Consider the following 13392-nt stretch of genomic DNA (forward strand, 5'->3'; position numbering starts at 1 on the left):
AAATTATTTGATGAATCAATAGCAAAATACAGCTCCTAAGCATTAGAAGAAGAGAATGACAACTGATCCCATGATACATACCACAAACTATCATTTGATTCAGTTAGGTTAAGTTTGGAACCATCAATTTCTTCTAATTAAATAAAACTCACGTGGTCTTTCTGCCTACCATTTAACAAGTAAACTGCAAGCTCCTTCAGGGCAGGGTTTATGTTCAGACACCTCGCAGCCCCAGTGCTCAACATTTAGGAAGCCCCCCAACAGATCTTTCATACAAAAATCAATGGCAATCAACAAAAGAAGTTTTCTAGTATACACCACTCTCATAACTTGGTGCATACTACACAACAGCACAGAATGCATGGTCCAATATCCGAGTGCCTACTATTCAACAGGTAATGGAATCACAAAATGAGTCACATATGGCTCCTCCCTTGAACTTAGGATCTCTCAAGTCAAACACCATAGGCTTCACCAGAAAACCTTGATTTGTACCATTTGTGTGACCATCAGTAACTCTCTTAACTAAAGCGTCTAATTTCTCATCTGAAAAACAGATGAGGACTCATCAGAAATGTGACAGGGCTCTGTAAAGTATCACAAATATAATGGATACCAGTTGGCTCCCCAAAGGACCCGCCAAACTGATCAGACACTTCTTTGAGAAAGACACGGGCACAGGCAAATCCAAACCCTTCACTGGCTCAATACAAAGTCATCAACCTATCATCAAAGAAATCCTGAAAACAAACTGCACTGTAGGCACTAGGTGAGAAACAGAATCTTAATAGGACAATACTGTTTAGAGAAAGATGATTTATAAACTTTCACTAGACAAATTCTTTTAAGTTTATTTTGAGAGTGAGAGTGTGAGCATGAAAGGGGCCGGGGCGGGGGGGGGGGGGGGGGGGGGGGGGGGGGATCCCAAGCAGGCTCCATGCTCTCAGCGCAGAGCCCCAACACAGGGCTCCATCGCACAAACTGTGAGATCACAACCTGAGCCAAAACCAAGAGTCGGACGCTTAAATGAGCCACCCAGGTGCCCCTAGACATTTTTTTTTTAATTAAAAGTACATTTTAATTCGTTTGAATTTTGTTCAAAAATTCCTACTGTAATTCAAGACAGGATACCATTAAAATTCAAACTTTAAATAATATTTCTGAACAATGAAATAATACAAATACTTTATGGGAAATAATGCCTCCAGCACCTAAGACCACCTCAAATGAGTGCAAAACCCTAACGTTTCAAAATGTTAAGCTTTTGAAATACACTAAGAAATTTGGGAGAAGACTTAAATACTTCAACCGATCAAACCCAGCTTCTAACTGCACCAGAATAAGCTCCCAGGAAGCCATGCTATATATCCACAACACTGTTGTTTTCTTATCCACCTAAATTAATCCTTACAAGACAATAAAATGTATCATTTGAGTCAGCATTTCTTCACAGAATGTCAACCAACATCACCCTCTCAAAGTACACACACACAAAAAAAAACAAAACTAAAAATCTTCCTTCAAAAAAGATACTCATTTTTGAAAAATGTTTCCGAGCTAAATGCTGATATGTATTTCAACACAATTATCTAAAAATGATTTACAAACATGAAAATGCATCACCGTTTATTTGTACGAGAAATTTATACAGCCAGGAAACCTTTATGATACAAGCCTTAGATTTTTCTTGTGACGGTTTTAAATACATCATCATCCAGTGCTCCTTTCATTTAATCGAAATAAAAAATAATGATACAAGGTATTAATAAAAAAAAAAAACTGAAGACCATTTTCCAGAAAGATGACTTTAAAACTGTTCCTCCATTGCTTATGCAATAAACACAGTATGTTCTTAACCTGGAACAGACTCAGCTGCAAAGAAATCCTTCAGTATCAAGATTTTGAAGATTCCATATTCAAACTTTGCATTATTAAATGCTTTCTTACCTTCTGCTACGTCATCATCTACTGCTCCTTTCACCTGAGAAAAACACCACTGAATATCATTCCCTCCTCCAGCTCCTGGAAAAAGAAAACATACCAATTAAAACCCAGTTCTGTTCATGTTTACTCTCGTAAACACAGAGATGGTATCCAGGGTTGGCATGATGCTAATAGCCTAGTACTGCCCACACATACAACCACCAGCCCAGAGCATTAATTCGGAAGGTTAGTCTCCAACAGTTGGCACTGGATTCAAGGAGAGAGAGAGATCCCAGGTATGAGATAATCTAAAGGCCATGTACTACCATTAACATGGCACATGTGTTCAGAACTTCCATTTTCCCTTCCCCTCAAAGACAGTAAAAGCCTTACGGTCACGCAAGACCTACCAGAGAAAAGTAAATACCACCAATTAGACAGTTTTCCTTTAAGCCTACAGAAGGGTTAATAAGGTTAAGCTACCATAAAACACGGAACGGAGAGAAAACTTCAGAAACATTACTGCCCGGGTGAGGAGTAATGATTCGTGTGAACCCAATCACCAGAGCACACACACAGCAAACACAACACTCACCACCCATTTCTTTGCATTTCATTACCAGCACATCACGGCCTCCAGACAGGAAAAGAAACCGAAATAAATGCTCAAGAGCCTGTCAGAGGAAGCTTGTTTTGCCTCCCTCCACCTTATCCCTCAGAGTCCAAAGGACCTTGCAAACAATTTTGCTCATTTGTCATCATCTTGTGCAAAACAATTTTAATTTCGCTTACTCGACAAGGCCAAAGGAGCAACTTGTTTACAGCAAACCCTAAGTCAATCCAACATGTTAACTTTTTTAAAGGTTTGATTATTTAAAGATTATCTAAATATTAGAAAACGCATGGAGAATTGGTTTAGTTCCTCAATGTTTCTATTTCACTTCCAAGCACTAAGAAGGAAATGCCCTGGCGCTATGAAGGAAGAAATTGAATCAAGAACTAGAATTGGTTCTACTAGAAGCAGGAAGATACTCAGCAACATCAAAATGTATAAAGATAATCCTCAAAGCAATCACCTTTTCCTTCCTTCACCATCATTCCTTGCTAAATATTCCAAGCCGGTTTTCTCCATGCATCCTTCCCGCCCCCCCCTCCCAAGCTTTTACCTAAATCAATCCCCTTGGCTATTTATATCGCTGAACTCCACAACTATTTTAACTAACTCCACGAAACCCTTTTGGGAAAAGGACATCTGCACAAAAACTAACATACAAAACAGAAAGTTTAAATCACATTTTTCATGCAACTTGGTGGATTAACAAGGCCTTGCACTCTTTGGACACGAAGGGTAAGAAACGAAAGGGAGCTGGTTCAAGACAAAAAATAAAGGTTCATGGTCTCAAAAATACATGTATCCACAGTGGGGAAAACATACACATAGGTCCCCATTGTATTTTAACTTGTAAGGCACTCTTCCCTCTCAGTACAAAATACGGTTAGTATAAACACCCAAGAAGGCTTGCAGCAGGAAAAAAAAAATTGGAATTATATGGAGAAAGATCCATATAAAAAGCTCGGGGCGGGGGGGGGGGGGGGGAAGGACGGGGAGGAGACGGTGGGGGGAGCAGAGGTTACACCGGGTCCAAAGGAGTAGGAACAAATCTGCACTCGCCCCCACCCCGCCCCACCCACGCCTTACCCCTCGGCTCGCCAGCACACACCCCACCCCCACCCATGCCAAGGTTCCAGCCCTCATTTAAAAAGCCATTTAGGTATCACTGCCGCCCCTCGCCTCAACAAACCCTCCCCACCCCCACCCCACCCCACTTGACCAATTCCCTGAAATCCAAGGGGCGCCCCGTGGCTCTACGCGACGCACAGACGGTCGCTAGGGGGTGATGGAGGGAGGAGGAAGGAAGCGGTGCCTTGTCAGTGGACGAGGGTGATTTCTCCTTTACCTGCCATGTTGCGCTGCAAATGGTGACCCTGCTGGGTTCCTCGGGGTCGCCGCTTCCTGAACTCACCCCCCTCACCTGGGGATGGGGGGGTAGGGAGGGCGGATGGCGGCGGATGGCACCTGTGGGGGGAGAGGGCGGGGGTCGGGGGAAGAAGGAAGGAGGGGCGGGCAGACCAGTCAGGAGGATGGTGGATTTCACTCTGGGGCTTCCCCGCTCTCTCTCCTTCTCCGGCAGTGGCGGCGGCAGCTACGACAGGGACGGCGGCGGCGGCGGCAGGGGCAGGCGACTCTACTTTCAAAATGGCGCCGGCTGGCCTGGCCAGTGACGTCACCCAGGGGCGGAGCGGCCGGGCCGGGCCCGAGGGGCGGGGCGGGGCGGGCGAGGGCCGGGGCGGAGACCAGAGGGGGCGGGGCGGGGAGCGGCCGGCCCGGCTCCTGGCTCCCGCCCCTTCCTTCTCCGCCCCGCGCTGCGCCGGGGCGGCCTGGCCTTCGCCGCGCCCTGGTGCGCGAGCTGCTGGTCTGGTGTCTTGCCGCGCTCGTCCTGCCCTCTGTCCCTGGCCCAGTCCGCGGTCCCGCGCACATCAGTGTCCCAAACCCTCGCGTCATGTGCATGGATTCCCGGGCGGGCTCAGCCGTGCGGTTACCGTGCTCGCTCGCGGTGGATTCGCGGGATCCTGTGTCTTTGGGAATACTGTGTTTCTACTCAAAATAGTGACACTATGGCCGATGAAATAAAAGACCGGGGGGGGGGGGGGGGGGAGGGAGGGTGTGTGTGTGCAGACTTGCGGCTCGGCCAGGGGAACAGTTCTTGGGTCTGAGAAAGACGCAGCTGGGCTGGTTCCATCTGGGTGAAATAAATTACCTTCTGATGGGTCCCGGCAACTGAGGCAAGAGCCCTTGGCGACTGAAAGCGGTTCAGTGTTTTCTGAACAGAAAACTGAGTTTGCTAGTAGCAGAACATGGCCGAAAAAGCGGCCCAGGTCTGTCCTGCTGAAAAAGTGGAAGCGGTGGTTGAGGAAAGAACTGGGCCCCGAAGCCAGGCTGCCAAATGGTGAGGCCGTGATGAGATGCGGGTAACAATCCTACCTCATAGGATTGTTTCTAAGATTAAATGATTTAGAATACGAGATAAATGTTTGCTGCTGTTATTATTAGATTTGTATTGAAAGCATCTTCAATAGTTAAGAGGTATAAGGAAAACAACCAGGAAACACTTGTCATCAGCCAAAAGATGTATATGTACGTCATTGAAAGATGCATTAATGATGCACTCACTATAAACTGGACACTTTGCAGATCTCCCTTAATCCCCACGATGCTCCTAGGAGACAGATTTCTACTTTGCACGTGAAAAATATCTGTAAAAATATCCAGAATTTGACCTTAAGGCTGAAAGGACTGGTCAGGCATTGAGAGACCAAGGGGAAGTTTATAATTATTTACACCTTCTCTCCATTATCTCCACTTTCTACCTTGTTCTTGATTTCCAGAACAGTTCAGTTGTAAAATAAGTCTCAAAATGTCTCCACTCAAAAAAGCTGTACCATTGTATTATTATTCCTCCATTGCTATGTTAGTATTTCTCACTTAACCAAAGAACAAACCCAAACTAAAAATCCACCCTGTATTTTCATCTTTCAGCTACCTGTACAAACAGGTACAAAACTTTAATGCACTGTGCTGTATGTACTTCTATTTTGGCTGATTTTGTAAATGCATTTCTCTGCATCTGCCTTTTATTACTTGTTTTCCTTTTTACGTTCTCTGCCCTTGTTTAATAATTCAATCCTAGGCTCTCCAGTGAACCTCAATCAGAACTAAGAGGGAGAGACAAAGAGAGAAGGAGGGACTAGACCAATAAACCAGAGGATTGGAACCCCTATACATAAGCCATTTTCTTCAGTTTTTGTCACGTGTAAGATTGGTATATTCACACTTCCTGAAAAATGATTTGGTCTACATAAATGATCTGTTCTTCTGGGAACCCAGTAAGGCTTGCCTAGAAACGGAAATAATTACAACAAGCTCATACAGCACTATGTGCTGGGTACTGTTCTAAGAACATTGTATGGAATCTTGGGACAAGCTGAGATGGGTCCAGTAATCAAGGATCAGTGACCCTAAGCAGTAATTTCAGCCACAAGCTGCCTCCCTTTCTTCTGAATGGCTCTTGGGAAGAGAGGCCCAAATACCTATTAGCCCAAAGACAAGGGTTGCTGCTGTACTAGGGCTCTGTCCCTACCATTTCATGAAAAGGCACCAAGGTCACTAATGATCTTCCAATGGTTCACTTTGGTTTTCTCTTTCTCTGCTTCCCAGCAGCATTTGAAACCACTAACCATCCCATGCTTTTTTGAGACCCTTTTTTGCGTGTTACAGGATTGGTTTACCTCCAGTCTCTCTATACACCCCTTTCAGGGTGCTATCTCCTTCTCCCAGACCACCCTCTAAATGTTAGGACGATATGTCTTCCTGGTCTCTGCCCTGCATATGCTTCTCTGTCCCAGGCAACTTCATCGAGTATTTATAGGTGTAAATACCACGTATATACCAGTCCCTGCCAAATCTAGATCTCCAGCGCTGTCCTCACCCTGAAACTGCAGACACACACTTCTCCCTGCCTGCTTGACATTTCTACAGATGTCTAATAAGCACTTCAAATAAGCACTGGCAGAACATAAGTCTTGATTCCATGTCTTCTTCATATCTAGGATGATGCTAGTTTTCCCCTGGAATGTCACCATCTACTCACCACACCCCTGCCTCAACAGTCCCACTTACCCATCTCTCTTTCCTTCCTCAGCCAGCAAAACTTTTTCTGATTCTTTAAAAACCAATTCAGATGTAACTGCCTTCAGAAAGCTTTCTCTGATATGTTCCCTCACTCCCTACCTTCTGAAATAGTTTCATAAAATCGAATGTACTTCTCTCTTACTAGATCATGTTAAAATTATCTAAATATGTGTCTGTTACTAGACTGAGTTCTTTGAGGTAGGAAATATGTCTTATTCATCTCCATATCGCCAACCACCTAATTTATTGGATTGACCAATGAATGAATAAATCTCCCTGGCTTGGGAAGGAAACCACTGAAGTGTCACCTCCTTAAAGCTTACTATGTCGTGAATGTTTTCACTCACCCTTCCTGACCCAGGAAAAAAAGGCATTTTACACATTATCTTGGTCATTCGGATCTATATCTGTTAAGCATGGTTGGTTAAATATGTAAGTTATTTATAGATAGATTCATCCCAACTACTTCGAACTGGTCCTTTGTCCCTGAATACATATCATCCAAGAGAATCCCATAGGACATCATTCCCTCATCCACATGATCCACACACATTCACGTAAACATTTTTTCATGTAAGCCCCTCGCCAGAACTTCAACACCTAGCCGTGTGTAAGATGCACAAAATAATAGTTCCCTGCAAAACTGAGTTCAGCCTGGGAACACCCAGAGGAAAACTCTTCCTGGTAAGGTCCCGGAGAATCTATGAGTCTCGGAGGTGTTTTGTTTCAAATCTAAGCTGAGAGGTACTAAGGACACCCACAATCTCAACAAAGAATGGAGCTAATGGGATCTTGCAAGCTGGCTTTTTAAAGAATTTTATAGAATGAGGGGAGAATCACTTGAAAGTTGTGTGTTTCCTTGGAGTTAAGATGAATACAAACTCTCCTCCACACTAAATGAGAAGTTCAGATGCTTCTCTCCTCTAGGCAGTTAGAATTAGGGGTGTCTAGGGACACCTGGGTGGCTCAGTTGGTTAAGCATCCGGCTCTGGATTTTGAGTCAGGTCATGGTCTCACAGTTTGTGGGTTTGAGCCCCACACTGGGCTCCACGCTAACAGTGTGCAGAGCCTGCTTGGGATTCTCTTTCTCCCTCTGTCTCTGCCCCTCCCCTGCTGGCATGACCTGGAATGCTCTCTCACTCTAAAAGTAAATAACTTAAAAAAAATTTAAAAAAGAAGATTACCTCTCTGCCCCTCCCCGTTTCTCTTTCTCTCAAAAAAAAAAAAAAAAAAAAATTAGAGGTATCTAGGAAGGACCATGAACTCAAGGGTAAAAGGAGAGTGATACAATTTAAAATTTTGACAAACTACTTACAGCCATGCTTTCTAACATGGAATATGCTCAAAGGCTTTATAGGGAAAATTATAAGCAGATGTCAGCTTTTTACATACTTCCTTAATATCTACAAATTTGGCCTACAAGGCAGTTTTCCAAAACCCTGCATAGTCTAGACTGTATTGACAATTCCCGCCACAATGTTCAAGGTATAGTATGCACTATCAAATCATGAAAATATCCTACACTAGCAGGTGTTCAAAAATAACAATAGTGAAGCCACCAGGAGGATTATTATGTAGCCAAATGTTTGGAAAACCAGAGGAAGTTGCTTATGCTTTAGGAACAGGATACAAAATCCAGATACAATATGATCACATTTGTACAACAAACATACACAAAATACATAGAGCTGAAAAAGACAGGAAGGAAATGTACTAAGGTGTTCACCAGAAATGTCTCGAGGCAGCAGCAAACTGGCAAATTTTTTTTTTCTTCTTCGACATTCATGTTTCTCCAAATCGTCTATAATCAGTATATATTAAGGGAAAGAATAAACTGAATTTAAAAAGTCCTTTAAAAGTCCACTCTACTGCTGGTATAAGAGCCTGATGATAAAATCTATGTTACAGGTTTTCCACATTAAAGTAAAAGTTGTAGTCCATTATAGCTGTGTTCACAGATATGATTTAATTCATGGTTCAACCATAAAACAGAGAAATAGTTTCTTTTCGTCTCTTAATAGTGTGAATATTTAAAGATGAAAAAAAGATCTTCATGAGTAAACTCATGTCAGTAACCTTGAGTTTGTAAATTGCAACCAAAAATGTTGTTTTATGCTTTTGTTGGAGATACAGTCTATAGATATATAGCTGAATATCTCTTCGATATGAGATGCAAACTCTGTGAAATTAAACATTATCTCTGAAATCTATTTTCAGTATCGCTTATCAGATGATCATAAATGCTCTGCAATGTTGACAAACTATTATCCAAATGGCCTATTTGTTTGAAGTATAAGTCTACTTCTGTGCTGCCGACTTTTTAGGTGGCATTTGAGTTTAGCTATGACACTAGTATGTGTTTTATGCCCAAATAACAGAAACATATGGACCCAACACGGGAAGGAACTTTAGGGATTAACTAGTTCAATCCTCACAATGGATGAACTCCCTATTCAACAGGCCCTCCAGTGTTCGTTCAGCCTTTGCTTAAAAATGTCCAATTAATCAAGAACTAAGATCTATTTTTATTTTAGACAGCTATACCCACTAAGTAATTCACCCCTATATTGTATAGAAATGCACTTCATGGCAACTTTGTTCTATAGACCCAGGTTCTCCCATCTGGGACATCTTTAACATGAATATGAAGGTCATCTGGATATTGGAATATAACTATGTCTCCCAAATGTTCTCTTCTCTACAATAATCACTCTAGCTTCCTTAAAGCTTCCTTCCTTGACCCAGCTTTGATCTATGTATCAATACATTATCTCATTCAATATCCTATTCAATATCCTAGACTATTCATATAGTCATGTTTTCCATTTTTTTCCCAAAGGGGGTCATATTTTAAATTTTAAATAAAATAGGCAAACAAGCTTCCAGGTGAATCTGATAGGTAGTCAAATTTGAGAATCACTGATTTAGTATATCCACAGATTGGACTGACATGCCATAAATTGTCCGATTGAAGTCATCAATAACACATGTTGAGAGACGGGATACTTAAGCATACCCACAAGGCAGTGTTTTTCAATCTATTTTCCATGAAATATTAAGTACTCTGTGGGGAAAAAATGATTCTACCAGTCAAAAAAGTTGGGGAACACTAGGTATAAAAGGGTTCTTTACTATGTAATGTTTAAATGTACATTGTGAATACGCAGCAAATGAGATCTAACATGAAACATTCCCCAAGCTTATGGGACAAAAATCATTGATCCACAAACCAGCATTATCATTCTACAGTTAAGTATTCACTTTAATGGAGAAGGACCTAAACCCACATCTCTCCATATTTTTTTTCATAAATAAAAGAAAAATTTCACTGCTCTTCCTTTCTCTTTTTATCTTTCCCTAAAGATGCTCTGATGTTCTTTCACTCATTGGCAGTGGTGTGTTGGAGCCTCTCATACTGTCTCTCAAGAGCTAGTTGTTAAATTTTTAGGAATTTTGTGAGCCGGTTGTTAAAAACCAGACATTATTAAGAAGGAAAAATTGTACACTGACAATCAAATTATTCATATTATAAACAAAGATAATAGAACACTCATCACTTCCTAATCATCTTGTCATTTTACTATTTTCTATGCTTTGGAGGTTATTTACATCTATTGTACCTGTGGGATAGAAATTGGTCATGATGAAACTATTTATACCTCAGAAAGCAGCAAATGCTAGAAAGTAGCTCACCTCCCCATACTCCTTAAACCCCTTCCCCCCCGCCAGAAGGCCGGTGATGAGATGTTTATTAGCACATCACCACTCATAGATTCAGTGACTTCCACATAAGTAAATGTCTTTTTCTGTTGTTGAGATGGCAAAACAATGATGTTAGGGTAAGTGTAGTCATGACTGATGGCCAACCAGCAGCAAAAGAAATCTATGCTCACACATAAAGGCTGTTTTTGAGTTGCGATAAAGATCGATCTGGATATGCTAGAAGCTGTTCCATATTCATTTCTCACCACACTGTCAGTTAGGGATCGCTCCTGTATTTCTTTCCAGAAGTCAGCGCGCAACTCTGCCCCGATGTTTGGTAATACACTTTCGGGCTTAAGCCGTTGTTTCTGTGCTTTAACCTCATACGTCCAGTATATGAGGTGTATTGTATCTTGCCATCACCCACTGCCTGCTCATTTCTAGCTCAAGGCATTCTGCACCAAGTCATGAGAACCCCTTCCGTGCGAATACTTCTTCCAGGCCTCCTGGCTGGACATCCTGCACTGTCCTTCATTATTCCCCTGGACTCATCGACAACAGTGATGAAACAGTACTCCATGAGTCCTTATCACACACCTTTCCTCCTTCACATACATTCTTAGCCTGGAGCATTCGACCTGAAATATCAAATCCTTTGATGTGCCTCCACCAGACCTTCTATTCATCAGTTTTGCGTTAGCTATTCAGATAAACTATTGGGTCTGAGTATATTCAAGAACCTAGGATTCCTCTCATATTGATGACTGGACCCTGCTCTGCTGTATCCAAGTCTGGTCCATGTTGTTTCCAGGCCCCTCCGAACAGGAAAGAGTTTGTCACTCAGCCATTCAGAAAATAGCCTTCGATATTGACACACACCTCGCAATGTCTTACCTTAATGCACTTCTGAATTCGAAGCCTGGTCCAACATTGAGTCTGCCTGGGAACCCTGGAAGTCCCTGAAGAGTATGGGGGAAAGTGTATGCGGGTCTTCCTGTGTTCACCTCCCAAATTTTTGAGTGAGCCAAAGGTCTGCTCGTTTCAGTTTTTACCATCATTCAGGCTTCATACCTCATGTTATTATTCATGACAATGAGATCAACAATAGATTTCTGCATTTGGACAGTACGTTAGCTTTATTTATAACGTCATGTACGTTATCTCAAAGACCTTTACGACATAAATGAGGACACTGGGCTTCCAAGAGGTTAAGGTGTTCGTTATTAAATGCCGGTAGCTTCCTTGAGGTCACCCGGGCTAGTTAGTGGAGAGTCTGGGAGCTAGAAACTAGTTTCTGGCTCTCAATCCACTCAGTATAGTACTCCTTCCATTTTCCCAGGAAACTACTGTTTATCTTGGTCACGTACCTTGATCCAGAGCACTTAGAGGAGATAAGTCCTCAAACACACACATTTAAAAAAAAATTTTTTTTAAGTTTATTTATTTTTAACAGGGACAGAGAGTGAGCATGAGCTGGGGAGGGGCAGAGAGAGAGAGGGAAACACAGACTCCGAAGCAGGCTCCAGGCTCTAAGCTATCAGCACAGAGCCTGATGCAGGGCTCGAACTCACAAACCGTGAGATCATGACCTGGGCCGAAGTCGGATGCTTAACCGACTGAGCCACCCAGGCGCCCCCTCAAACACACACATTTTAAAAACAATCAAACCGGGGCACCTGGGTGGCTCAGTCGGTTGAGCGTCCGACTTCGGCTCAGGTCACGATCTCGTGGTCCGTGAGTTCGAGCCCCGCGTCGGGCTCTGTGCTGACTGCTCAGAGCCTGGAGCCTGTTTCAGATTCTGTGTCTCTCTGACCCTCCCCCGTTCATGCTCTGTCTCTCTCTGTCTCAAAAATAAATAAACGTTAAAAATAAAATAAAATAAAATAAAAATAAAAAATAAAAACAATCAAACCACAGCTGGCTGGGTAAAAATTCCTTGGGGATGAAACATAGAAACCCATCTATGAAGCCCCCTAAATGTGGCCCGGTATGACTGTATCGCTCCTCCTTAGACAGACTCCTACCCTCCAAAAGGTTACCTATGCTTCCGCAAACACGAAGACAGCTTTGGAGAAAATTGAAAGCTTAATGAATCAAATCCAGCTCATACTTAATAGACCTGCAAAAACCTCTCTGACATGGTATGTTGGTAGCTTTGCAATAAAAATTTAAATTTAATAACTTCTTAATTTGGAAGGCAATAAAGCTACAACAGAAGTTAAACTTCAAAATTGCTTTCAGCGAGGGAAACGAGATAAGACGCCACTCGGCAAATGCTATTTGAGTCACCCACCTCCATGATTTTTAAAAAAAAAATTTTTTTAATGTTTATTTATTTTTGAGACAGAGAGAGACAGAGCATGAATGGGGGAGGGTCAGAGAGAGAGAGGGAGACACAATCTGAAACAGGCTCCAGGCTCTGAGCTGTCAGCACAGAGCCCATCGTGGGGCTCGAACTCACAGACCGTAAGATCACGGCCTGAGTGAAGTCGGACGCTCAACTGACTGAGCCACCCAGGAGCCCCTCCGTGATTTAACCTCCTCCACCTCAGCCGTCTCTGTCAAGGTGCAGAAGGAAAAATGTGTGATTCTTTTGAAGGTCACGTGAGAACGCTATTCAGTGTCCCGCCTATGTTCCCTGCCAGAGTCCTTTCCAACCTAAGAAGACTTCTCTCCAACACAGGTATCTACCTCCACAAATAAGCCTGTCTAATCACTGGAGGCTTCATGGTCCCAAGCAAATCATCTGAGGGAAAATACAGCTTGTGTTTGAAGAAGGAGGCTCCTAAAAATCAAGACAACATGAGCAGGTAGTGACAATGCCATCAAAGTTGGGAGACAGGTCCTCAGCTAAAATCCTGTTATATCCAGGAATAAATGGGCTTAAGATGCATCCACATAGCAAAAGTCTACAGTAACAGCAAACTGAGGGGTACCAGTGGTTGGCAAGCCACTAAGAATTAAGATCATTGTGGGCACCTTGGTGACTCAGTTGAGCATCTGACTCTTGATTTCAG

General features: G+C 42.7%; 1 protein-coding gene across 3 annotated transcripts in view; it reads right to left on the minus strand.

Annotated features, from left to right (window-relative positions):
* Positions 1-4189, minus strand: part of PPP2R2A (protein phosphatase 2 regulatory subunit Balpha) — an 85388-nt gene extending 81199 nt beyond the window's left edge. Inside the window, exons 1-2 of one of the 3 annotated variants that reach the window (XM_042983185.1) lie at positions 3882-4189; positions 1948-2022 (exon numbers count right to left, since the gene is read on the minus strand). In XM_042983185.1, coding sequence (XP_042839119.1) covers positions 1948-2022; positions 3882-3888 — 82 coding nt within the window. In that variant the 5' untranslated portion in view covers positions 3889-4189. Of the gene's footprint in view, positions 1-1947; positions 2023-2518; positions 3058-3881 lie in introns of those variants that run through there. The other 2 variants (XM_042983184.1, XM_042983186.1) reach the window with 2 other exon arrangements.
* Positions 4190-13392: the final 9203 nt, after the last annotated feature.

Source organism: Panthera tigris, chromosome B1, assembly GCF_018350195.1.
Source record: "Panthera tigris isolate Pti1 chromosome B1, P.tigris_Pti1_mat1.1, whole genome shotgun sequence".
Lineage (NCBI taxonomy): Eukaryota > Metazoa > Chordata > Mammalia > Carnivora > Felidae > Panthera > Panthera tigris.